This window comes from Elgaria multicarinata, chromosome 10, assembly GCF_023053635.1.
Source record: "Elgaria multicarinata webbii isolate HBS135686 ecotype San Diego chromosome 10, rElgMul1.1.pri, whole genome shotgun sequence".
NCBI lineage: Eukaryota > Metazoa > Chordata > Lepidosauria > Squamata > Anguidae > Elgaria > Elgaria multicarinata.
Window position 1 is genome coordinate 27,282,314 of NC_086180.1, and position 25,140 is coordinate 27,307,453.

Consider the following 25,140-nt stretch of genomic DNA (forward strand, 5'->3'; position numbering starts at 1 on the left):
AGTTAAAGTGGTTAAATAGCATTGGAATCAATACAATTTTAGGACTGCACCCTTGCTGCTTGGAAGCCCCCTGAACTCTGGAGGGTTCGAAGAATCCTATGCCCTGCTGGGCTTTTCAGCCTGTCTAGTTAGGGTGCTTTGGAGGGAGAGGGAAGAAGGACAGAGGAGGCTCAGGATAAATTGTATCCTGGCTTCTCTGGTCTCTTCCTCTCCGTGCCCACCAGAACACCCCCCTTTCCCCCTCTCTGAGGTCAAAGAGAGGCAGACAACATGGTTTGCTCCATGCCAGCTGCCAGGGTTTGAGGGAGGTGGATCAGATCTCTAACTCCCCCTTCTGAGGTCAGAGCATGGTCTCTGACCTTGGAAGGGGGAATCCAAACTCTCCTATGATCCCTGGGATGCTTTCCTAGGGACCATAGGATTGCTCTCTAGGCAACTTAAATATGAGGAGAATTTCTGCTCATATAGTTTCAGAATATTGATTCTGAAGAGTGAGAGAGACTCTCTGCATGAAGTGCTAGATACTCCAGTAATCTCACTAATTACAGTAGAATTAATTTTACAGGAAAAATAAGAATAGAATTTAATTTGCAGGGGGGAAAATACAATTACTCAAATTCTGCCTGCTCTTCCCATTGTGTAGTCTTTTATCAAAGTTGCAGCTCCAGCTCCAATATAGGGAACACAGCCTGGAGCACAAAACCAGCCCAAGTTGCTTGGATTTGGGGAAGGGGGAGCTGTCTTTATTCGATCTTTATTCCTGCTGCTGCTGCTGCTGCGAAGAAGAGATGAAACCAGAATTTCCATGAATTGGTTTGCATTGTGCTGATGATGGTGGCTTATGGCACAGACGGCGGGGCTGTTGCAACTTGTAGATGAGTAATAGAACATCAGTTTTGCATGCAGAAGGTCACAGGTTTGATCCCCGGCATCTCCAGGTAAGGGAGGAACCCCCCCTGCCTGAAACCTTGGAGAGCTGCTGCCAGCCAGTGCAGACAATACTGGGATAGATAGACCCTTGGTCTGACTCAGGATAAGTCAGCTTCCTATGTTCCTGTCAGTGGGAGCTGGTGGCTTCGAACTTGGTGGGGCTGTTTCAGTCAGAACCAGCCAGAAGTCCAAAGGAACTATCCAAGGTACTAAGCCTATGTGGGGGATAAGGGGTCAGCACTTTGGATAGCTCCTTTCGAGTTCACCCTGGTTCTGACTGAAACCTGGAATGGATTTATAATGCCACTGAAATAGGAGCCTCCAGCCTCCACTAGTTCCCACCAATTAGTAGGCAGTCAGGTGTTATATAAAACAAACTTTTTTAAAAAATAGACAAGGCTGCCTAAACTCCCCTAACCTGTGACCATTGCTTTCTCTCTCTCTCTCTCTCTCTCTCTCTCTCTCTCTCTCTCTCTCTCTCTTTCTCTCTTTTGACTGCTTCTTGATTGTTCTGATTCACTTCCTGGTTGGTTTTTCCATCAATCTGTGACTTCCCCGTGTCACTGAGTTATTTCCCCAGTTTGCATTCTCAATGGAGGTTGTGGGTTCTCCATCTCTGGAGGTTTTAAGAAGAGGCTGGACAGCCACCTCTCATGGATGGTTTAATTGGTCTTCCTGCACATTGCAGAGAGTTGACTAGATGATCCCTGTGGTCCCTTCCAAATCAAGAATTCTACAATTCTATGAATTCTTTTACACAGTTTCACCTACATTGATGAAAGGACAAGGAGGCAGTGGGCTGAACCCATCTCTCACCCAAACCCCTGCCACAACCTGGTGGGCTTCAAGAACCCTTGTGGGGCAAAATTCCTCACTGTGAGCTCTGCAGAGAAGCTGGGAACTCAATATCCAATATAGATCCCCATCTTTTATTTAAGTAAGCTTATATTCTGGCCTCTCTTGGAAGCTTGTAGCTGGTAAGAGTATTTTAATTAAAAGAGCATGAGAAGGAGACAGGCACTATACATTTAAATAGCATCGCTCCAGAACAGGCACACACTGCTCTCTGGCCAGCCATCAAATGCAAGGGCAAACAGAAAGGTTTTAACACTGCTTCTGAAATGGAAGATGTTTTGATGTTGGAGAGATATGAGGGGGAGACCTATCGCCCAAGCATTTCGTCCCATGCATTATGCAAAAGGCAGTACATGCTCAATCAGGGAGAAATAGGACTTCATTAAAGTCATGGACTGAAGTCAGCTTGAAAAACGGGGCCATCATTTTAATCAAGGTCCTTGGGAGTGCTTTCATTAGAGCTAAAGAGTATTTTTGAGTCTGAACCGCATAGAAGACTGGACACCCAGATCTTGTATCATAGTGGATTTATTAAAGCTTGGTTGCTAGTTCAATTCAAAGTGTAATTGGGGAATGGGTTGCTTGGCCAGAAGTAGAGCATTCTGGGAATTAATGCATGCCACTGAGAACAGGAGCCCCATTTGCCTTCCATTTTGTATTACTAGACGCGACATTGTCACCCTGAATTTCCCCAACCCTGCAGCATAACAGCCATGCATTCGGTCCCATGCTCACCATGATCAAAGTGGGAAGATGAATTTAATGCAGAGGTGGGCAGCCATCAGGGGTTGCATAGACTTCTTGGGCATGCCCCACCCACACTGCTATTGCTGTGGTGGTGGCAACCCCCCCAACCCCCCCCCCCCCAGTAATCCTGAAAACAATGAAGGTGAGCTCTTGCCTTATGCCTTGTTTGCTGGTGAAATTGCACTGCCTTTTGCTGCCACAGCAACTCTAATGGTGGCAGTCTCCCTCCCCAAATGTTCATGGAAAGCCACATGAGGTCCACGATTTGTATGTTGCCCTTTCCTTATTTAATGGCATGAAACTTGGCAATTTAGGGGTTTGATTGGGCAGCCATCACAAATAGTTCCGCTCGAATACACACTGAATTTTGTCAATTTCAGTTGGTATCACGCAGTATTCCCAAATGCTTGGGGATCACCTTAGCCTTTATACATAAGTGCTCTCCAGCATCACTAAGGCCTAGAAACTACACCAAACTTGGCAAGGTCAAAATACTAAATAAAATGATAAGATTGAAAACAAATGAAAATAAGAAGCAGTCAGTATGATTTGTCTATTTAAACTAAATGCTACCATCCTGTTTGGATGTAGAAATACGTGGTGGGGGAAGGAAGGGGCATGATCCAGCCATGCCTAAGAAGCCAATATGGTTTAAATAAAAAAGTTGGCAACCATAACTATGAAGGTACACAAATTAATAAGCCAGTAAAGCGAAATTTAGTTGAACAGTACCTTCCTCTTTGCTTTCAGCTGCTCATGATATTTGTCAGATGTATCACCTGGGATTTCTCCACCCCAAAGGGTAATTCCAACGATTGTATAAGTGATCCCCATGACAAGCAATGGAAAGCAATAGACCAGGATGATCACAATGATGTGATACCTGTAAGAGAAGAACACAGAACCATCACATTCTTTGAGAAGAGCCATTCTATTTGTACTGTTATTTCTTCCAGATTCACAGAAAGAGCCTAGTGGCATATTCTTTGTATTTTTTTCTGTTGCCCTAGTTATAAGTAAGTAATTGGCTTATATTGCCTGCTGCTATTTAGTGTTAGATAAATATAATAAAAAAGTTGATATTTCACATAGTTGTGTGTTCTGGTGTGAGGGATGGCCTTGAAGAAAACTGAGTTTTTAATGTCTTATTTCACCGTCAGCACTTATTGGGTCTTAATGTCTTGCTGGCTAAGCAATGGAAGGGCCAAGGGGGCACCATTACTGGGCTGTGCTTAGCGCATCAGCTGGCCTTAATCCGGCCCTGCATACAAGGATGACCCTCCCCGTGTGCCTTCCTTCTAATCCCAACTGAGCTCCGGCCAGCCTTCCAAACAGCCTACTTGGTGGGCTGACTGGAGCATGATTTAGCCAGGGAGGTTATTGCATGGGGTCAGCCCTTCCTATGTGCTTTACTTCCCATCCAACCATGCTCCCCAGACTGCTGTTTGGCAGGCTGGCCAGAGTGTGACTGGGATGGGGAAGAAGGTGCACAGGAATGGTCATGCTCCTTCCAGTCTGCCAAACAACTGAGCAGCAGGCTTGCAGTGGTGAGTTTCTGGGGCTGGGGCGCTGGCACCAGACCCTGCTTAAGGCCTCTGAGAGATGCAGTCCCCACCCTCCATGCAGTATTCTCCATGGCTAAAGCATGCTCTAGTCAGCCCCAAATGGTAACTGATGTGACCTTGTACTGTATCTCCTGGCACTTTGTCCCCTTGCACAACTGTCACACAAAAAACGATTCCTGTCTTCCCATCCCTTATTTCCTCCCCTCGTTTTCCTGCTTATCTGCTTCAAATCAGAAGACTGGATTTTCAGTAATTCCGCAAGAGGCTCAAGACAACAACAACCGCCTCTTAATGTTGATTTTGGAAGCCTCTGTTCTTTCCAATAACTTTGCACGGCTAAGAGGATGAAAGAACTGTTCCCCCCCCCCCAATGGAAAGGCTTTGTTTTTATTTTAATTCTAATTCTTTGCCTTTATTTCTAACAGAATTTATTATTATTAAATCAGAGAATGAAAAATGGTAATAAATCACTCAGGAACACATTCCTACCCCCCAAAACCCCCATACCCACACCCACTCACCCACCTTCCCATTGCTTCAAGCCTCTGACTTACTGCATTGCATGCATCTGCATTTATTGTGCTCTGCTGTGCACATATTCATGTTCATGCTCCTCTTTTGCACTTCCGTAGATCATTGTTTTCCAGCTGATGGGTTGGAACCTATACGTGCATCCCAACCTGACTTAAAGTGGTGCTGCCTGCAATTTTTTCTTTTAATTTCTTTCTCCTCCTCCCTTTTTTCATTCTTTTTTCCTTTCATTTGCTTTTGGCATTTTCTGCAGATTGCTAAGGAAAAAACAATAGCAGGTCTAAAATGGCTGTTGCCGTGTACTTGCCCAATTGTCCTACTCAATGGGGCAATGAACAGCAGAGAAGAAGGAAATGAAGGTTCCCCATTCCATATACACAAGCCGACCACTCTGGCATGTTGCATCTTACTTTTACACTGTTTCCAAGGCAGCACCCGCCACTGGCTTAGGGGGTGCAGGACAGGTCATGTGACAGCCCTGTCCTTCACAACTCGCCACTGCTTCCTGCCCCCCAGCATCCACTGCCTGAGGTGGCCAATTCACTATGCCTAATCAGTGGCAGGGCCTGCCTTCTCCTGGCACTGTCTGTTTGGTAACTTCTGATTGGACTGTAACACACTCTGTGGTGGGTTTCTTCTGAAGGTGGTTTAAACTTCAGCTCAGGGCTGCTGTGAAAAGGGCCAGGATCTCTTCTCGACCACCCCAGACTGCAGGACACGGAATAATGGGCCCAAGTTGCAAGAAGCCAGATTCCGGCTAGACATCAGGAAAAACGTCCTGACTGTTAGAGCAGTACGACAATGGAACCAATGACCTAGGGTGGCTGTGGGCCCTCCCACGCTGGAGGCATTCAAGAGGCAGCTGGACAGCCATCTGTCAGGGATGCTTTAAGGAGGATTCCTGCATTGAGCAGGGGGTTGGACTCGATGGCCTTATAGGCCCCTTCCTATTCTATGATTCTAGACATGGTTGGGCACTTGCAGAGCTCACTGATAAGAACCTCCTGAACTTGCTCCCGCTTTTCACCAATGCAACCTACTTATTCACCTGCCTCTCACTGTCTCAGACAATGGTAGACGTGAGAAGGAGGAGCAGTCAATGCCGCTGCCTCCTAGCTCTCTGGCACTCTGCCTGACAAGCAAGCGATGAGAAAGAAGATAAAGAACAATTTCAGCTGGTGACAATGGTGGCAAGAAGGCTGACTCACTGAGGATGTTTTGCCCCAGGATCCTTCAAAACCCAGAGCCTGCTCTGCTTCAAGCAAGTATGGAGTGTGGTTTCTCGGCTGTTAACGGTGTGGACTGATATTCTCCTATGTCACTTATTTTGAGGCATCTGCACTAGCTGCCAATCCATTTGTAAGTTCACTTCTAAATTCTGATCTTTATCTTTAAAGCACTAAATGGCTTAGGTCCTGATTACCTATGGCTGGGTTCACCAACCTGCCATCCTCCAGATGTGTTGGATTACAATTCCCATCATCACATGAGGGTTGCATTCCAACACTGATCAGGATTTCAGCCATTCCTGGGTATTGAACCTGGGACCTTCTGCATGTAAAACATGTGCTCTACCACTGAACTAGGCCCCTTCCCTGTGCAATTTGTGTGTGGGGGTGGGGAGAGGGGACGGGGGGAAGCATGCAAGACTGTATTGCTATTTCATCTCTGACTTACGTAAAACGCTGCTTCATGCCACCCGGCCAGAAAACATAGCACAGAGTTCTTCCAGGCATCACTTTAGTCTTGGAAAAAAGACACTGAGGAAAGGCCAGGAGGAAGGCCAGGATCCAGATGCTCGCAATCACCACTTTTGTAGCAGTGGCAGACAGCCGGGGCTTCAGAGGGTCAATGATGGCCATATATCTGTTAAAAGACACAACCCACAAAACACCATAGAAAATGTTAGGAAATCGGAAACAGGAGAGGAAATTGTAACTGTGGGGTGGGCGCAACCATTTTCTTTTACAAGATAACACAGAAAATTAAAATAACTCTGAGGAGACATCTCAGTGACACCTCAATTGAAAGCAGTCATTTGCAAGAGAACGGCTACTGTGCTGCAAAATTAAACAATCGAGGGTTCTGGTGAACCCAAAGTAATCACTCACAGAGGAACTGCTCACCATGTTCCTGTTGTGATTTACTGGCCTCTTCCCAATCCATTCCCTCTGGGTGGGATGTGGAGAGTCACTTTGCCTTGTCTCTATATTGGGTTTGATTGGATCCTCTAGATACATGGGAGAAGTGGGGCATGCAAGGCCTTCAGTCCCCCCCGCCCCCCCGTAACATGCATGTTGAGTAATGCTCCATGCACTGGAATGTGCAGGTATATGCCAGAGTCATTCAGTTTGTCATCCTCCACAAAAGGGGAAATAGATTACTCAAATCATGTCCATGAGTGTGCAATACTACATACAGAGTACTCATGTCACCATATATGCTTCGTGGACTGGGTTGGCTGCAGGATGTGTACTTGAAGATCTTGTGTTTCATTTTTCATTTCATTTCTGACAGCCCCATTTATTTCATGTTTCATTTATTATGGTTTCAGGGTTGCATCCAATCTTACTCTAACTTAAATCCCATTCATTTCAATGGGATTACTCAAAGTAAACCTAACATTGTATATAACCCACATTCATTTCATGTACTTTTATTTTCATTGAGGTTCCCCCTTCCCAGGTTTCTAATTTTATGTTGATTACAGTAAATACTAGGGTGTGGGTCTTCTCTGCCTCCCAATTCAAGCCAGAGCTCCATTGAGGCAATTCTCTGCCCCAATTTCAGAGCAGCTTTCCTTACTCCACCCCATCAGATTAACCATTGGCGAACCGCCCATTTTTGGATAACCGCTCTAGTCAGTGGAATTTAATCAAATGCTTACAGCCCCTCATTCTTAAAGATAAAGAGATGAAACTTGGCATGGTGATAGCTCTTAAAGAGGGCTTTAGCCAAGCCAAGTTTGAATCAGTTCTGTTCAAGCCTTGATCTTTTAGGAATTTTTAAAGTTTATGGTTTTAATTTTTTTTAAGAAAAGCAGTCATTTTTAAAGATAAAGAGATGAAACTTGGCACAATGATAGCTCTTAAATTGGGCTTAGGGCATGCCAAGTTTGTAGCAGTTCCATTCATACCTTGTTTTTTTTAGGAATTTTTAATCCCCCCATCAAACCATTTCCCCCTTAAATACACACCCACACCCACATGTTAATCCACCCCCAGCACATTTATGGAGGGAGCTTTTATCCTTTACTTTGCTGATGCAGAGCTCCAGTGCTGCTGGTGGACGTTTCTACTCCAGACCTCTCCAACCTGGTGCCCCAGTCCTATTGGATGCCCCCCCTTGCACTGGAAGCCCAGCCAGCCAACAGGAGTAATAGTTTAATTGAAATGAAGAGCCTGCCTGTGCCTGACTCTGGTGTAAAAGCTTTCTCACTTACAATGCCAGCCAGCCCAGCAGCACTTTCACACTTTGAAAATGTGGATGATTGACTTCTATGAGTCCCAGCAGAGATGTGCTCCCCTGCCCCACTGCGCTTGGAGGAGAACATGGTCACGGATAGCGCTGTGGCAATTCCTAATTGGTTAGATACAGATATCAATATCAAAGCTACCCCTCACCCCACTCAGCATCTTCCAAATATGGAGATATTCAATACACACACACACACATCATTGATGGCTGAAAAACAGTTGGATAATTTTGGAGACTTTAGAGGCTCTGATTGGGCATGTCTCTGCTCTGATATTAATCGATGGGTTTGGAAGATTGAATGCTCCATGGACATTCATGGTTACCAGATAATTCTGGGGCAGAGTGCACATCCCTAGTAAACACCCAGCCTGATTTCTGATACTGTACTTATTTATTGCATTTCTATACCACCCAATAGCTGGAACTCTCTGGGCAGTTCACAAAAATTAAAACTATGAAGAGTATTCAAAGTATAAAACAAACAACAATATAAAAAACACAGTATAAATGTGCAATATAAAAGCACAACCAGGATAAAACCGAGCAGCAATGCAGAGATTAATACAGATTTAAAATACAGATATAAAACAGCAAAGTTAAAAAGCTAAGATGGCAAACTGTTAAAATACTGAGAAAATAAAAAGGTCTTCATCTGTAACTTTGGTGCTTACCATCCAATGGGCTAATTACCACAAGACTTGGGGTGGCTTCTCTGCACTCCCAGTGAATCAGAAAAAACAAAGTGTTTAGCAGTGAAGGAGCAGGAAGCATCAGGTGGCACTGGACTAACTCCGGCTTTTCTCCATAGCAGTTTTGGAAATTTAATGCTTTCCCTTCGCCCTCAATTTTGCTTCAGCTCTAAAATGCAACACCTCATTAAAAACGTGGCATCCGAGCTGAACCCTGAACAGGCTGACATGACAAGCATGGAATAGTTTTGAGGAGGCATGGCTATATTCTTGTGCTATTCTTTGGTTAATACCCGCAGCTCTCTTCCTAACCAATTCCAAAGCTACAGATGGTAAATTCTCCATTTGACATTTCAAGATCAAGAACTGTGTCTTCTTTTTTTATTACCTCTGGACATTAAGTAGCCTCTGTAACAGGCATATTTTTATTCCGGTTCATTTTGCTCTGTCTTTATGCATTATTTTTATGATGTTCATAAAGCTTTAAGGTTATTTTCTGCCTTTAGCGGCTGTCTGTGTTTCTGTCGACAGCAAAATTTGGGATCACGAAATTATACCAGAGAAACTAGTACTATCTTCTAAATACATATGGGTGGTTGATGATACTTCATAGTATGGTAATTAGGGCTGTGCACAGACTAGGGTGACCATATTTGGGAAACCAAAAAAGAGGACACCTAGTGTGTGTGTGTGGGGAAGCAGCTTTCTGAGTCCTGCAGAAAGTACGTTATTCCCCCGCCACCTTAAAGAACCCGATTGGAGTGGAGGAGGGGAAAGGATTTCATTCTGCACCACCACCTTCCACTCTAATTGGGGCCTTTTCTATAATGTCCACGAATGACCCACTTTCCCCTTTAAGACCTCAATTGGAGCTCGGGGTGGGGGAATGACGTGCCTCAAGAAAGCATGTCATTCCCTCCTGCCATGCTAATGGCAGCCTTAAAGGGGAAGGTGTGTCATTCCAGGACATTATTGAAAATTATAGAAAATCCCCCCTGACACCATGGAAAGAACAAAAACCAGGTCAAATCCGGGGAAATCCTGACAGTTGGTCACCCTAGCACAGACCCCCCGCGCCACCCCGCTCCTGATCCGCAAATAAAGGCAGCAAAAAGAAGAGCATACATAATAATAAATAAAGATCACTAAAGAAACAAAGGCAATTGTAATTCTTTGGCTATAGCTGATATGCTTATGGACTATGTACAGGAAAACAGCCTAGGTAGGAGCTCAACAGTTAATAAATGAGTAAAATACAATTTATACAGCATATAAAATGAATGTGTGTGGATGTATTTTATTCTGAGTGCCTGTGTGTATTGATCAGAAAAATATAGGTATACATGGTTGGAATTCAATGAAACCAAAAATAAATGGAAACCATGGTGCCATAATATCTTTCTTAAAGTTAGGATAACTTGTTTGCTGCACTTGCTTAGCAAGTTCATATATAGTCATAGTCTACCAAATTTTATCAACTATCTGCTCTTTAGTTGGTTGCTTTGGAGACTTCCAATTACATGCTATACATGACTCTGCAGCTGTATACAATGCTTAAGGTCTTTATTCAAGAATCCAGAGTCATTAGGTTGAAAAAGATGAAGAAGCAGTAGTCCAACAAAGCATCTATTCTGCCTCATACCTGACATCTAATAAGTGTAGATGAAATAGTAATTTAATCAGTTCTGGTAAATCTATATCTCTTTTGCATGGAAGCATGCAATATTTTGGAAGGCATGTTTATTTCATGTGTTATTGTGCCCATAATTTAACTCTGATGAGTTGGGTGGCTTGTTTGTATTTGGAATTATTTCTGTTTTTATTTTTACGTCTACTTGACCAACGTTGTGCCTGAAGCAGAACAGAAAAGCCTTCTGGATACAACTTCTTATTACCAGAGAGCAGAAATCTTATCAGTCTTGGGTGACAGGCATGATAAATCCATTCACAGTGGTTAGTACCATGCTGTAAACTAAACTACTGAGCATATCACATGACATCTGGAACTCTCAAATACAAACTTCTGACTTCATAATAAGAGTTGAACTTGTCTTGTACAATGTACTTGTCTTGTACATTGTATTGTGTTGTACATAGTTTTAGATAAGAAAAAACTGGAACTCTTGTAAATGTGAATCTGTTATACCTAGTCACTCAGCTTGGAAATGTAATTTTCCACGACGCATGCTGTTAGAATAGAAACAGGTCTCTCTTTTAAATAGGGTGAAACAAAATAAACTATGAAGGATTTGGGAAGAACTGGGAGATTATTGTTCTGACTGGCAAGATAAGAAAGAAGATGTCAATAGGATGGTCATATTTCCTACTTTAGGGAAGAGTATCCTCTATTTGAAGGGCTGACCATTATTATTATTATTATTATTATTATTATTTATTTATTTATTTATATAGCACCATAAATGTACATGGTGTTGTACAGAGTAAAACAGTAAATAGCAAGACTCTGCCGCATAGGCTTACAATCAGTCCCAATCTGGTTTAAAGATAAAGAAAGAACATAAGAACATAAGAAAAGCCATGCTGGATCAGACCAAGGGTCCATCTAGTCCAGCACTCTGTTAATACAGTAGTCAACCAGTGGCTCACAGAAACCCATAAGCAGGACATGAGTGCAACAGCACCCTTGTGCCCATGTTCCCCATCAACTGGTGGACATAAGCGTACAACCTCTGGTTCTGGAGGAAGCATATAGCTATAAGATTAGCCTTTGATAGTCTTTCCCTCCATGAATTTGTCCAATCCCCTCTTAAAGCCATCCAGAGGGGTAGCCATCACTACATCTTGTGGAGGTGAATTCCATAGTTTAACTACTTGCTGTGTTAATAAATAGTCCCACTTCATAGGATGATCCTGGATTCTAGTATTATGAGAAAGGGAGAAAAATGGCTCCTTATTCACTTTTTCCATACTGTGCATAATTCTGTATACGTCTATCATGTCATCCAGTAGGAGGGAGAACAGGAGGGACTTTGAAGTTGCCCATTACCAGGTAATACCTGGACAGCAGACAGAGCAGGTGCACATGTCACTATAGTAAGAAGTACTTTATTTCTATTTAAATCATAGTAGTATTTTTTAATTTAGATCTATAAGTATAATTTGTATTTTTATACATATATACAGCCTAAGTAGGTTTGAACCAAGACACTTAAGGCTGTCTCTTTTTCCATGAGCCTTCAGGTCTACTCAAGAGAACTCTTTCTCCATGGTTATGCTTAGGCTTTGGATTTCAAAGGAGTTTAAGCCAGGGAAGTCATCACCACTGTTCACTTGAAGGGAAACCTTACTAGACTATGCAAATAACTATTTACACTTTGGGTGCAATTATTCAAGTGTAAATGTTCAAGCGGCGGGAGTAGCAAGTAGTGCATTTGCACAACTTCACTTGGATTGGGTTCAGACAACACAATAAACAATGGTGGTTTTAATAATTGACCGCTGGTTATTTAACCCACCATGGGTTATTGTGTTGTGTAGAGAGAGTTTTTTAACCAACGCAAATAACCAACGCTGTGCAGAGTTGGCTATTTGAACCACCATTGGTTATCGTGTTGAATGGAGGGCACCGTTGGTTATTTTCTCAAACACCGTTGGTTATTTTCTCACCCATAGAGTCACAAGGCAAGAGCAGTCAAAGCAGTGGCTGCTGCTCCAGTCCAGCCTGCAGGTTAGATTTTTGGCAGCAATGGCTGATGGGATACTAGTGGGAAGACTGAGCAGGGAGAGAGGGCAGGGGATGAGTGAGTCAACTCAGCATGGACTAATAGTCAACTCAATGCCTAATCCACACCATGGTTGATTATTATCACATTGTGTGGGGAGTACCCCTTAGATAAACAACTGTCGAGTTGATTATTACCCCACTGTTGACCATAGTGTTGTCTGAATGTAGGCTTGTTGTGCCAGCTGCAACCCTTCCTGAATTGGTCTGACCTAGGGACACTCGCCCATGCCTTGGTTACATCACTTTTAGACAATTGCAATATGCTCTATGGGTCATGAAGACTGGCCAAAAGCTTCAGTTGGTGCAAAACATGCGAGCTCAGCTGCTAACTGATACATGGTACCAGGACCATATTTCAGCTGTCTTGAGAGACCTGCACTGGTTGCCAATTGCTTTCCAGGCTCAGTTCAAGGTGCTGATCCTTATCTTTCAAGCCCTAAAATGGCTTAGGATCTGGCTATCTAAGGGACCACCTATCTTGCTATGAACCTGCCCAGGTATTAAGATCTGTAAGAAAGGCACTTTTGAGGACACCATGACCTGCAGAGATCTGTTTGTTCAGCATGTGGAAAAGGGCTTTCTCCTATTTCGACCCCAAATTATGGAATTAACTCCCACTTTCTTGGCCTTGAGAAAGGTTGTAAAGGTGCATAATTTCTGTCTTGCCTTTTAAAATGTGTAGTTTAGAGGTTTTAATGTCTTAACGGTTCTTTTTTGTTTTGTTTTATGTTTTTATTACTTCAAATTGTACACTGCATTGATGGCTTTTTTGCAGGTAAGGCGGTATATAAATGTTAATACTAAATAAACAAACAATAAATACACATCTGCAATGCAACAAACTCCTATTTTCTTATTGACCAAAGAATATTTTCCAAAGAATATTTTAATATAAGAAATTGACACTGTGTGAAGCAACTCTGAATTGCAAAGAAATTTAAAGGGAAAAAAATCAGGCTAGTTTACTTATACTTTACAAGCATTTGACAGAAATTGTTGAACAAGCATTCTCTACACATTTGGGAAATGTGTTTTAATTGAACAGACTGTCTTTGCCATAGAATCACCCCACCAGAGTCCCTGGTTGCCTCTAGCAGGCAGTGACCAAAACTAACACATCGAGATTCCAATTTCTCTTAGTTTGCAGGAAGAAAATGTGAGTCTCATTAGCGTAAAGATCAGCAAAAGAAAAGTTTGCAATACGCTATGTGCACGCTGGAGACAGATAAAACTAATTGTCCATAAAATGGTATCTTGTGAAAGATAGATTTATTTTTTTAAGTGGGCGTATTTGAGGACGAGAGTCCCTTTTAGCACCCATCTCTTTGGAAATAGCATTTTAAGAGAATACTAGAAGTTAATGCCTTTCTGATGCAACCCAGGAGAAATAATGCATTTGGGTTTCCCACAGTTTTAGCAATATTAACATCAAGAACATCTGCTAAATTACATTGTTTCAATCTTAGCATACCCATATATATATATATATATATATATATATATATATATATATATATATATTCTCTGCCCATGTCCTGGGGTGGGTGGGAAGATCCATCACAAACTGCCAGGTTTGGATGCCATTTGAGGAATAATGAACAAAAATTAGAAGTGGGAAGCAGAAAAGTCTGGTCCCCAAAGATACCCCCAACCCCCGGTAGAGGCTGGTGGCTCTGATGTTAGTGGGGTGGAGAATCTGCTCTGGGTTTCAATCAGAACCAGGCAGAACTCTAAAAGAACCTGAGTACAAGGCCGAGGTGGGGTCTGAGCCACAATATACTGAACAACTTCATTGAACCCACAGTTTTCAGTACCTTTCCCCTTTCCCCTTCTTGTTCTTGATGGCTGGGCATACTGCCATGGAAAGCACCAGTCTGCAGCCATCTGCTGCCTCCATTTCCTAAGAATGCCCAATCATGTAGCCCAGAGGCATTCGTGTGAAATAAAAATGGCAGCAGGTGGAGGCCCTCGCTTCGGCTTAGAAGCGATCCCAGCAGTCAGTAAAAATTATTATTATTATTATTATTATTATTATTATTATTATTATTATTATTATTATCTTTTTAAGTGGTAGGGATAGTGCAACTTGGTGGGGGCTCCAGGAACAGGTTTTTTAATCTTTTTTTTTTTTACTGTAAGTTTGAACAAGACAAACAATAAAACAAAATGAAAATAAAAATGCAAGTATAACTACATACTTTAAAGGCCCCAGTTTCAAATATTACAACATTCTAAAAAAGAAAAGGAAAGGAAAAAGGAGTAGATTACTCATAAACTTCAGTAAAGACAGAGCAAATATCCAAATATAAGTCCATTCATGAATGGCACCTATATATCACGCTTCCAAATGCTGCTAGTGTTGTTAGGTCTTCGATCCACTGCATTACAGGCAGTGAGCGTTTATCTTTCCAGTGTTGTAGTATTAGTCTTTTAGCAGTCAAGAGCTGTCTGGGGTCACCCTGGTATCCATAGGCACCACATTGGCTACCTTTACACCAAACCATAAAATACAAAAGCATAATAAAATCTAATGTAAAGAAATATTTAAAAGTTTAAAACACAATACAACTAGAGGTCACCGTCTGTTCTGGTGACTGTTGCAGCCCATGGCTGTTGAAAGGAAGCCAAGGAAGAAAAAGGTTGGTGTTCAGTGTTCGTTACTGCTGGCAGATTAAGATTTGGCTTTGTAACACTACTAAAAACCACCTGAAATATGAGTGAAGAGTGTAAGAGCAGCCTGGCTGGATCACATCTAGGGTCTAGCTACTGAGAATCCTGTTTCTTACCGTGGCCAATCAGATGCCTTTGGGAAGCCTACAAGCACAACATGAAAGGCTTCTCCCAGTGCTTCCCCCAGTGACAGGTATTTCCATGCAGGCTCCAATGCTGGAGGAGGCATATTAATCATGACTAGAAACCATTGATGGACTTATTTCCTACCATTTTTTTTTAAAAAATCCTCCTTTAAAGCTATCTAAGCTGACAGCCATGGCTACATCTCATGGCGTAGTTCCATAAATGTATTACAGAAATATCTGCCACAAGATGATGTTGGCCAAGAGTTTTGATGAGTTATTGGTGGCATGCCAAACCTGATACCTATGCATTCTAGAGGCTTCTCACTTTAAGAGCCAAGCAAGCTGCCTTATACTGAGTTAAACCATTGGCCCATCTAGCCCTGTATTGACAACACTGACAGGCAGCAGCTCTCCAGGATTTTAGGCTGGAGTTTTTCCTGCCCTACCTGGAGATGCTGGGGATTGAACCTGGGACTTTCTGCATGCAAAGAAGGTGCTCTACTTCTGAGCTACGGCCTCTTCCTCTAACTGCTGATACAAGTAGAAGGCAGCACTTTCTTGTTGAAGCCATAAGGTGCTGTAAAGGTCAGCTCCCATATAAGCACTCTCACCACCCGAGACAGAAGAGAGCAGGCACTGCCACATCACATCCTGTCCTGCCGTTGCCACATCATGCTCCTCTTCCCCTTTCCTTTCCCACTGCCATGTCGGCTGTATTTCTACCTTTATAAAAGGTTCATAGGCTATGGCAGCTAACATTAAGCCATCATGGGAAAACAAAGGCCACCATTTATGCAGAAGTGCTTTATAACCACAAAATATGCCAATTACGGCCATAATTTTCCTACAATAGGCTAATGGCAGCCCCATTAGCCTATTGCACCCCTCATTGGGGTCCGCAATGGATTTCTCCGGCATTCCCAGTAGAAATGTGGTGGTGGTGGAAAGGCATAGTTCTGATAACTTTTAGCAAGATGGCCATATTCTGTCGACAGAATGACAATAATACTTCAGCTACAGCGTCATTTATTTGGATTGTGCTGTTAGTGATGTTGCTCCCATAGTATTCTTATTTACTCATCAGTTGGAGGCAGGGGGGTGAAGTTGCTTGGGAGTATTTCCAGAGGTGATTACTGGACTTTGGATAAAGTGAAATTCAAAGTAAATTTAGAAGGCTCTTCCTCTGGGGAAACACCAAAGAGATCATGAGGGAAACACAAAGATTGGATCAGACTTGTGGAATTTATTGTCGTGGAAGGTGGAGGCACACACATGCCTACTCAGGACTACTGGGGAAATTTGAGAGTGATTTTTTAGGGTGCCTGAGAATTTGAAAGAATGACCCTCCATTTATTTGAAATGCAGCAGTGCAGGAAAGAGCTTCACTTTTGCTGAATTATGTCAGCATCATGGTGCTCAATATCTAATAAGTACTTGTGAGAGATAATCACTGAAGTCTTAAGGAATTATTATTATTGTTAATATTATTAATATTATTACTATTGCATGAACAAGCAAAGAGCTATATAAGCAGGGGATGATCCAGTCCTGCTTCCTTGCTTTTCTCCTCCTTGCACATGTGGAATTCTCCATTCTCCATTGATGGAAGGGCCGTGTGACAGAGCACATGTTTTGCAAGAAAAAGGTGCCAGGTTCGATTCCCAGCATCTCCAGGTAGGACTAGAAAAACTCCTACTTTAAACCGTGGAGAGACACTGCCAGTCAGTGTTGACAATATTGGGCCAGATGGACCAAGGGTCTGACTCAGAGGAAGGCAGCTTCCTGCCTTCCTGAGTTCCTGTGTTCCCGTGTTCCCTACTGTTAACTTCCCCTTGCCTGTTAACCCCTTTCTGTGTGCAGCAGGCCCTGCAAATGCATTGCTGCATGCAGGCCATGAACTGGAGACTCCGACTGCAAGCGAAGACAGTCACGCAAGCAACAGATGTGGGCAACAAAAGCTAAGATCAATTTCTCAACAAGAAAGGGACCATGGGGTTGACTAAAAGTTGACTAAAATGCAAAGACCACCCAAATATCTTTTTCAGTTCTTCAGATCTTACCATTGAATGTATTAATGTTTATACTACCGAATTAGTATTCCTGTTTAAATACCAGTAGAAAACATTAATGCTTTCCCTTCAGCTCCCAGTGTGGTGCAGCTCAGGTCAGCCGATAATTCGTAACGAGCCATATTTTAAACCAAGCAGGGACTGGAAGCCAAGCCACATTAATTCTACCAACTGATTTGCTCCTGAAAAGCCAGTGTCCAAGCAATGGGCTCTTTAATCTCCCTCCACAACCATTTGAATAGCAATAGATCACGATGGCAGGCTTTTCCCTTTCTGCACTGAACCTACACATTTAATTTAGAAAACTCATATCCTACCCTGCAACAGCAACAACACAACAAACATATACCATCATTCAGGGTGGCCCCTGTCATTTAAAAACAACATATTTCTAAAACAACAATGACAACAACTATAGAGACAACAGCAATACTAAAAATATATATCCCCACCTAACATACTAGCATCAGCTATTAAAGCTGATCAGGCAATTTAAAAGCTTGTCTGAATAAAGAAGTCTTGGCTAGGTAGCAGAAGAGGGCTAATGGATGTCCTGAGGAAGGATGTTCCACAATTTAGGTGCCCCCACAGAGAAGGCTTTCTCAACCATTGTGGCTAATCCAGTCTGGGCCATAGTTGGGATGAAGAGCCACAGATTTTAGGAAGCAAGTACAATCATACACATAGTTTTGCAGTCCATATAATCTGGCATGAGGGAATATTAGGAGGCTGAGCAATACAGTTCTATGCCTAACCCTTCCAGCCTGTTGTGGGGCAACACCCTCAAGGGAATGGAGTGAACAAATCTCTCCCTTAAGGGGCTACTGGGATGTAATTGGCAAGAGCCACGCCTAGGGATGCCAGCAGGTGTGTCTTCACTCAGATGAGCCAGGCACAAGGTGTCCAACTTTAAAGCTGCATAAGTTTGCTTGCCGCCTTTGTTGCAGGGCAGGCTGATGGTGAATCCGCTCTGGGTTTCAGTCAGAACTATAAAGGAGCTGTCCAAGGCACTATTCAGCACCTTGGATAGCTCCTTTAGAGAGTTGATACAATCATAGCATCCTAGAATAGTAGAGTTGGAAGGGGGCTATAAGGCCATCGAGCCCAACCCCCTGCTCATTGCAGGAAACCACCTTAAAGCATCTGACTAGTTCTCATTGAAACCTAGAGTGGATTCAACACCCTGATGAAATAGGAGCCACCAGACTCCACTGCTTCGCTGTATCAATGTAAAGTCTGTTCCCACCCATGTCATGCCACGTTGGTTTGTGAGTAGATAAATCAAAATGTTCAAAAGGGGTTAAAGAGCCCTTCACCCCCCTCATGCAGCAGGAGAGAGTGCCCAGGAAGGACAGAGCTTGCACAAACTGGCCATTAACTTTTAATGCAAAATGCAGGCACCCCGCAGCAGCAGCAGAGATCAAAGGGGTTCCTTTCACTTGAAGAGGAATTGTTTCATTCCACTCAGTTTGAAAGCAATTTACAATCTCCAGCCCCGAAGTGAACATTTTGTAATGTGTAATGTATAATCCTGACGGCCATTGCCCAGTGATTAAGAGGGAGAGGGAGGATAAGTAAGTAAGTATACATTACAAGCAGACAAAGTGGGGTGGGGAGAGAGAATGCATTATGAAAAGGTACGGTTAGAACAGCAAGCCACACCACTGTTAATATAAGTGCTCTTAAGAGGTATCACTGGAAACAGTGGTGCCTGGTGGCTTTGATGTCGCTGGGGCTGTGAATTCATTCTGGGTGGCCATTAAAACAAACATCACTTTTGAGGCAATAAAAATTACAAGTGCAGGGCCCTGGTTTGGATCAGGACCACAGGGGAGGGCAAAAGAGTAAAGGCCCCCTTCTTCCCACACTCTGTTCCCAAAAAGATCGCTGCCCCCCACCCATCCTGTGCTTACTTTAGAATAAGAAAGATGCAGCTGCTTATTACTTCAAAGTAACATGTAGCTTGGTCTTCAGCCTTTCCGTAACGTAGTAAACAAAAGGATGGCTTCATTCGCTACTGCAACGAACACGATTCCCTGCTTAACAACACACCGCATTTTAAAACCTCATTGTTCTATATAGTTAAGGGTAGGGCTGGGGATCATTTCATCCCCTAGGCAGGATGAGGCAGCTGATCTCAGGCAGTCTATTTTGGAATGCCATTAAAGGGTATCTACATTGTTAATATATTTTTCACCACCATAGGTAAAGCCCTTTGAATGGTGCACTTCAGGTGTCAAAATGTCTTGGGACATCTCGATGAGAAACAGAGACAATGCATTAGGAGAGGATATGACTAGGGGAGGCAAGGCATGAAAAACGACACATAAATAGGATTAGTCTTCCTAGTTGGAACTAGAATGGCCAACATTTCACCTCAAACAAAACTCAAAGAAAATCGGATATGCATTTTTGTCTACCTCTTTCCCTGATATGCAAATTGTTGTATGCGACTTTCTCTAATATAGGCAATTTATGCTGTCAATCGACAAAGAGGAAGAAATATCACCAGTACGACATCTGGTTGGTCATTATCAGTGGGAAAAATGCTGAGTTACATAGATTGTTGGTCTGACCTATTACAAACACAGAGACATCTCACATCCCCATTTTAGCAGCCACAGTAGTCAAACAGGCCAGGTTACATTTGTAGGCTTAATGAACCATACGACACTGCATCTGTACTGAGAGAAAAACAGTCTTGGATGCACACTGTACTTCTCAGCATGATTACAGAGTGGGTGACTTGATGGAGTACACTACATAATCCGTCACTCCACTGATTCTATCAGCTACTTCGACAGGCATCCAGAGGAGTAATTCAGCAGGACCATCCAGGTATTTGAAAGACGTATCGCTCATTTCAGTGCCAAACAAGGATTTAGGCTAGACCTAAGGTTTATCCTGGGATCATCTAGGGTTCGCCCCTGCCTGAGCACTGGATCCCCTGTGTGTCACCAAGATGAACAGGTTTGACCCCTGGACGATCCAGGGATAAACCTTAGGTCTAGCTATGGCCTTACAGAATCCTGCATGTTTATTCACACTCAAATGCCAATAAGGTGATAGCCCTAAAACAGAAAGTGCACTGATGGGTTTTTAATGCTGCAGCAAGTGCCTCCCCCCTGGGGGAGGAACTGTAGTTTAGTGGTAGAGCAGTTGTTTTGCATGCGGAGAGTCCCAAGTTCAATCCCTGACATCTCCAATTAAATGGAGCTCATGGAGCAGGTGCAGGGAAAGAAAGACCTCCGCCTGAGACCTAGAAGAGATGTTGCCACAAATACTTCAGCACATTTCAGGCCACATCTTCTTTGGCCTAGGGTGGCCATGTGTCGTACTTTAACAGGGCAGTCCACTGCCTGGAGGGCTGACAGAGGACAGTCCTCCATTTCAATACAAGCTCCAGGTTTCTGAAGGGTCTTGGGCATGACACCCTCAATGGGCCTCCCTCCCTCAATGATTCTATCTTGCTTGTTTGACTGGCAGGGACTCGTGAACCAACAGGCAGTGACATTCTGCCACAATATTAACTTCAGGCACCAAAAAGTTTCTTTAAGCAGCCAAAGCTGTCTCTTATTTATTATCCACAACAAGTAAATTATAGAAAATTCTCTGAGGTTATGCTCCCAAGGAGTGGATGAGTAATGCACACTTTTGTGCCTCTGGAAGTTCCTTATCATGAATAGCCAGCACATAGGTATCAAGCATTCTAATCCAAGATGTAAATGGAATCACTGGCTCACCCGGGTTTGGAGGAGGGGTGGTGGAAAGGTAGAAGAGCCACCCGACCTTCATTGCCAAATTGTTGTATTGCAAGAATACTACGACACCAGAGACAGCTACTTAAATGCTTCTTTATTCTTGGCCTACACTAAAGCTGAAACTCAACCAAACACCATTCCTCTAGAATCCTCCTGACTCCCCAATTCACTTCCTCTTCCTCCCAGTTCTCTTCCATGCCTCTACTACAACTCCCAACATGCAATTAACCTACCACAATACCACACATCTACTGCTCCTCTTTCTCACTACACAGCTGTCTGGTCTAGAGTGAGAGGCTGATGAACAAACAGGTTGCACTGGTAAGGAAGACAACTCCAGGAGGCTTGTCTCTGGGCCTCCTGCTTGGATGAGGGCCCTCAACAGTTGCACAACCATGCCTAGCTGTGATGCTTGCCGTGCTCTGTTTGAAGATTTCCTCTGTTGAAAGGCTAAGTCCAGTTTAAGAACAAGAACCATAAGATGGGTCAACAGGGGCATAGAAGTTTCCCACTGACTTTAGCACCGGGACAACTGTTGCTGCCAGTTGCTGTTCCCTTTCAAATGTACACATGATGGCAGTGCTGGGATACCTACAGTACTCCAGATGAACTTCCACTCCCATCACCCCCCACCATTGACTAGACTAGTTGAGGCTGACAGGAATTGGAGTCCCAGGTTCCCCAGCCCTGCTCTATGGCAAACCCAGGTTTACTGCCATGTGCTGTATAGAATGGTGCTTTGGAAATTAGAACAGTCTTTGGAACAAGTCTTTGGTTCCAAAGGAATTTCTTCATGTTAGACCACTGGTAACTCCTAAAGCTATACTCCTTCATCTTTTTCAACCTAATGATCCTGGATTCTTGTATAAATTTCCTTAAGCAATTGTATACAGCTGCAAAATCATATATAGCATGCAACTGGAGGTCTCTAAAGCAACCAACTAAAAAGCAGTGGGTTGATAAAATTTGGGAGATTTTGACAGTGTATAAACCTACACAGCAAATGCAGCAAGCAAGGAATCCTAACTTTTAGAAAGATATTATGGCACCATGGTTTCCATTTATTTTCTCTGTTGAAGATTTTCAATTTTTTTATTGAATTCCAACCATGTACAGTTATCTATGTTTTTTCTGATTAGTACACGCATACACACAAAATAACACACAGTCACACACACTCATTTTATCTACTGTATAAATTGTATTTTTATTCTTGCATTAGACATTGAGTTCTTGCTTACACCATATTCCTGTAGATGTTCTGTAAGTATAGTGGTTATAGACTAAGATTTATAATTAGTGAATAGCTTTGTTTCTTTAGTGATCCTGATTTATTATTATACATGTTCTTCTTCTGGTTGTTGTTGCCTTTATTTTGTTAATTTCGATTCAAAGTAAATTAAATTTTCATGGGGAAAAAGAAGGAAACGAGAGCTGTCTTGCTGGGGTGTCTCCATCAGTTTGTCTCCTGCATGATCCTTTTATGTTCAGCAGCTTGGGGCAATCCCTGCAGGGATCCAAGCAATTACCTGCAGAGCCTTATTATTGTTACTACATAAAATTTCAGTGGACATTTCTTATCTCCCACAGAGGAGGAGTTTGAACTTTTTATTGGGAATAACAGCTCCTTGAGGAGAGAAAGTTTTAATTCTGGCAAACCACTGTCTGCTCTCTGTGATCAAACAACAGGCTCAGAAATGACTCATGGCCACAGAAATGACTCATGGCTACAGTGACCCATGCCTTAGTTGCATCCAGTTTGGATTACTGTAATGTGCTCTATGTGGGGCTGCCTTTGAAGAGTATTCAGAAAATTCAGCTGGTTCAAAGAGCTGCAGCCAGATTGTTGACTGGGGTGATTACAAGGAGCATACAACTCCCTTGTTAAAACAGCTCCACCGGCTTCCAGTCTGTTTCTGGGCAGAATTCAAAGTGCTGGTTATGACCTATAAAGCCCTATGCAGCTCAGGTCCAGTTTATCCGAAAAACCATATCCTTCCTTATGAGCCTGCCCATCCTCTGAGATCTTCAGGGGAGGCCCTTCTCTCACCTTACCACCATCACAGGCACACCTGGTGGCAATGTGGGAGAGGGTCTTCTCAGTGGCTGCCCCGGGGCTCTGGAATCTCTTCCCAGGGTAGCTAGATTGGCTCCCTCCATGGTGTGTTCTAGGAGGCAGGCTAAAACTTTTCTGTTCCAGCTGGTCTTTGGGAGACAGTCTGGACCTCTGTTTAGGTATTGTTTATATATTGGATATATATATATATTTAAAAAAAGCATTTTAAATGTTTTAATATTGTAGCATGTTTAATTATTTTTTAATTTTTGTATATCTCTATCTGTTTTAACTGTACATGTTTTAATTTGTAAAGCCACCTTGAGTCCCAGTATTGGGGAAAAGGCAGGATATAATCCTCCTCCTCCTCCTCCTCCTCCTAAAACATGCCCCTTTCACCTGTATTGCTAATACTGCTATAGTAATTATGGAGGTATGAGAAGGTCATCAATTTATTTATTACAGTTATTTAGATCCCACTTTTCAGGATACAAATTTTTCCAAGGCAACTTACAATTAACACCAACAATCATGACACTTAAGCTGGCATACATTATTTTTTTTACAGGATAACCTAGAATATATCAAACACTGGGACTTTAAACCAATGTATATTGTATTTTGTATACAGATTGTTGTCTGTATGTTGGTCACATCACTTAATCTGCCTCATGAGATGTATGTTCTCTAGCATCCACTTCTGGCTGGCAGCCTTTCCAAATGCCCCTCCCCTCCATAACATTAAACGAATTACCTTCATGCACATGTATGTCAAGGTTGTAAAAACACTAACCTGGTGACCCATTGGAAAGATGATTCATTTCCAGCTAACTAGGAAGGGAGGTATCTATAAGTTGTATTTCCCACTCCTGCTGTTCGTCAGCCTGACACAAAAGGCTAACATTGATCTTATGTCACCAGGATAATAACTTTTGTGGCTTTATTTGCAAGGCAGATGCATGCATATTTAAAAGGAGTCCATTATGTACACATGTGCATTGCTTAGAAATTAGGTACAGCTTGAAATACAGATGCATACAAGTGTCACACATCTAGCCTCCACCCCCAGCTGGGGTTGGCTACTCATCTGCAAAGGTATGACAATAAACCACACTTAGAAAATCTGACTTTAAGGAACTAGATGGATTTTTGTCTTCAGTTCTTTTGTTCTCTGACTATTCCAGCATTACGCTAGCATGGAGACATCCACCAATAAAGAGTTAGAGTTGCAGCTATAGAAAAAGTGACTTCAAATATGAGGTGAATTTGCAAGGTCTTATTTAGGAAAAAGGAATCTGTAGCAATATCTAGAGAAGTTGCAAATTATTTTTTTTACAAGTCTTTGAAAGAACTGAAGCCAAGGGAAAACTTGTTGATCGATATAATTGGGTACTGATTTCATCTTAGGGATGACAGCTCTTAGTCAACATAGCTCATCTTTGCCCACCATTTCAAGACTCTTTAAAACACACATCCTCCTCCCACCCCACAGGATGATTTATCAATAAGAAGCAAATTTTAAGAAGACAGGATAAAGTATTCCTTTACATCACGGATAATTAAGCTATGAAACTTATTGTCTCATTATGCTATGATGTCTACCTGCATCAGTTTTTTTTTTAAATAAAGGATTTGATAAAAAGGTGAAAGAGATAATAAAGGTGTGTCTATCAAGTATCTCACTCTCTCTTCAAGTTGATCAGGGCAATGTATGTGCTTCCCCTCCTTTTATCCACACAACAACCATGTGAGGTAGGTTAGGCTGAGAGGCAGTAGCTGACCCTAGGTCACCTAGCAAGCTTCATGGCCAATTGAGGACTCCCCATTCCTAGTCTGATACTCTACCTACAATGGCTCTGTACAGAGATGACATTGCAAGGCTAACACAGATTTCTGGACTAGTAAGAGCCTACCTCT

The 25,140-nt window shown here is 42.7% G+C and overlaps 1 protein-coding gene across 1 annotated transcript in view; it reads right to left on the reverse strand.

Annotated features, from left to right (window-relative positions):
* TACR3 (tachykinin receptor 3) overlaps positions 1-25,140 on the reverse strand; it is a 52,102-nt gene that overhangs the window by 24,771 nt on the left and 2,191 nt on the right. The window contains exons 2-3 of the mRNA XM_063136096.1: positions 6,306-6,494; positions 3,265-3,415 (exon numbers count right to left, since the gene is read on the reverse strand). Of these exons, the coding sequence (XP_062992166.1) occupies positions 3,265-3,415; positions 6,306-6,494 (340 nt within the window). The remainder of the gene's footprint in view (positions 1-3,264; positions 3,416-6,305; positions 6,495-25,140) is intronic.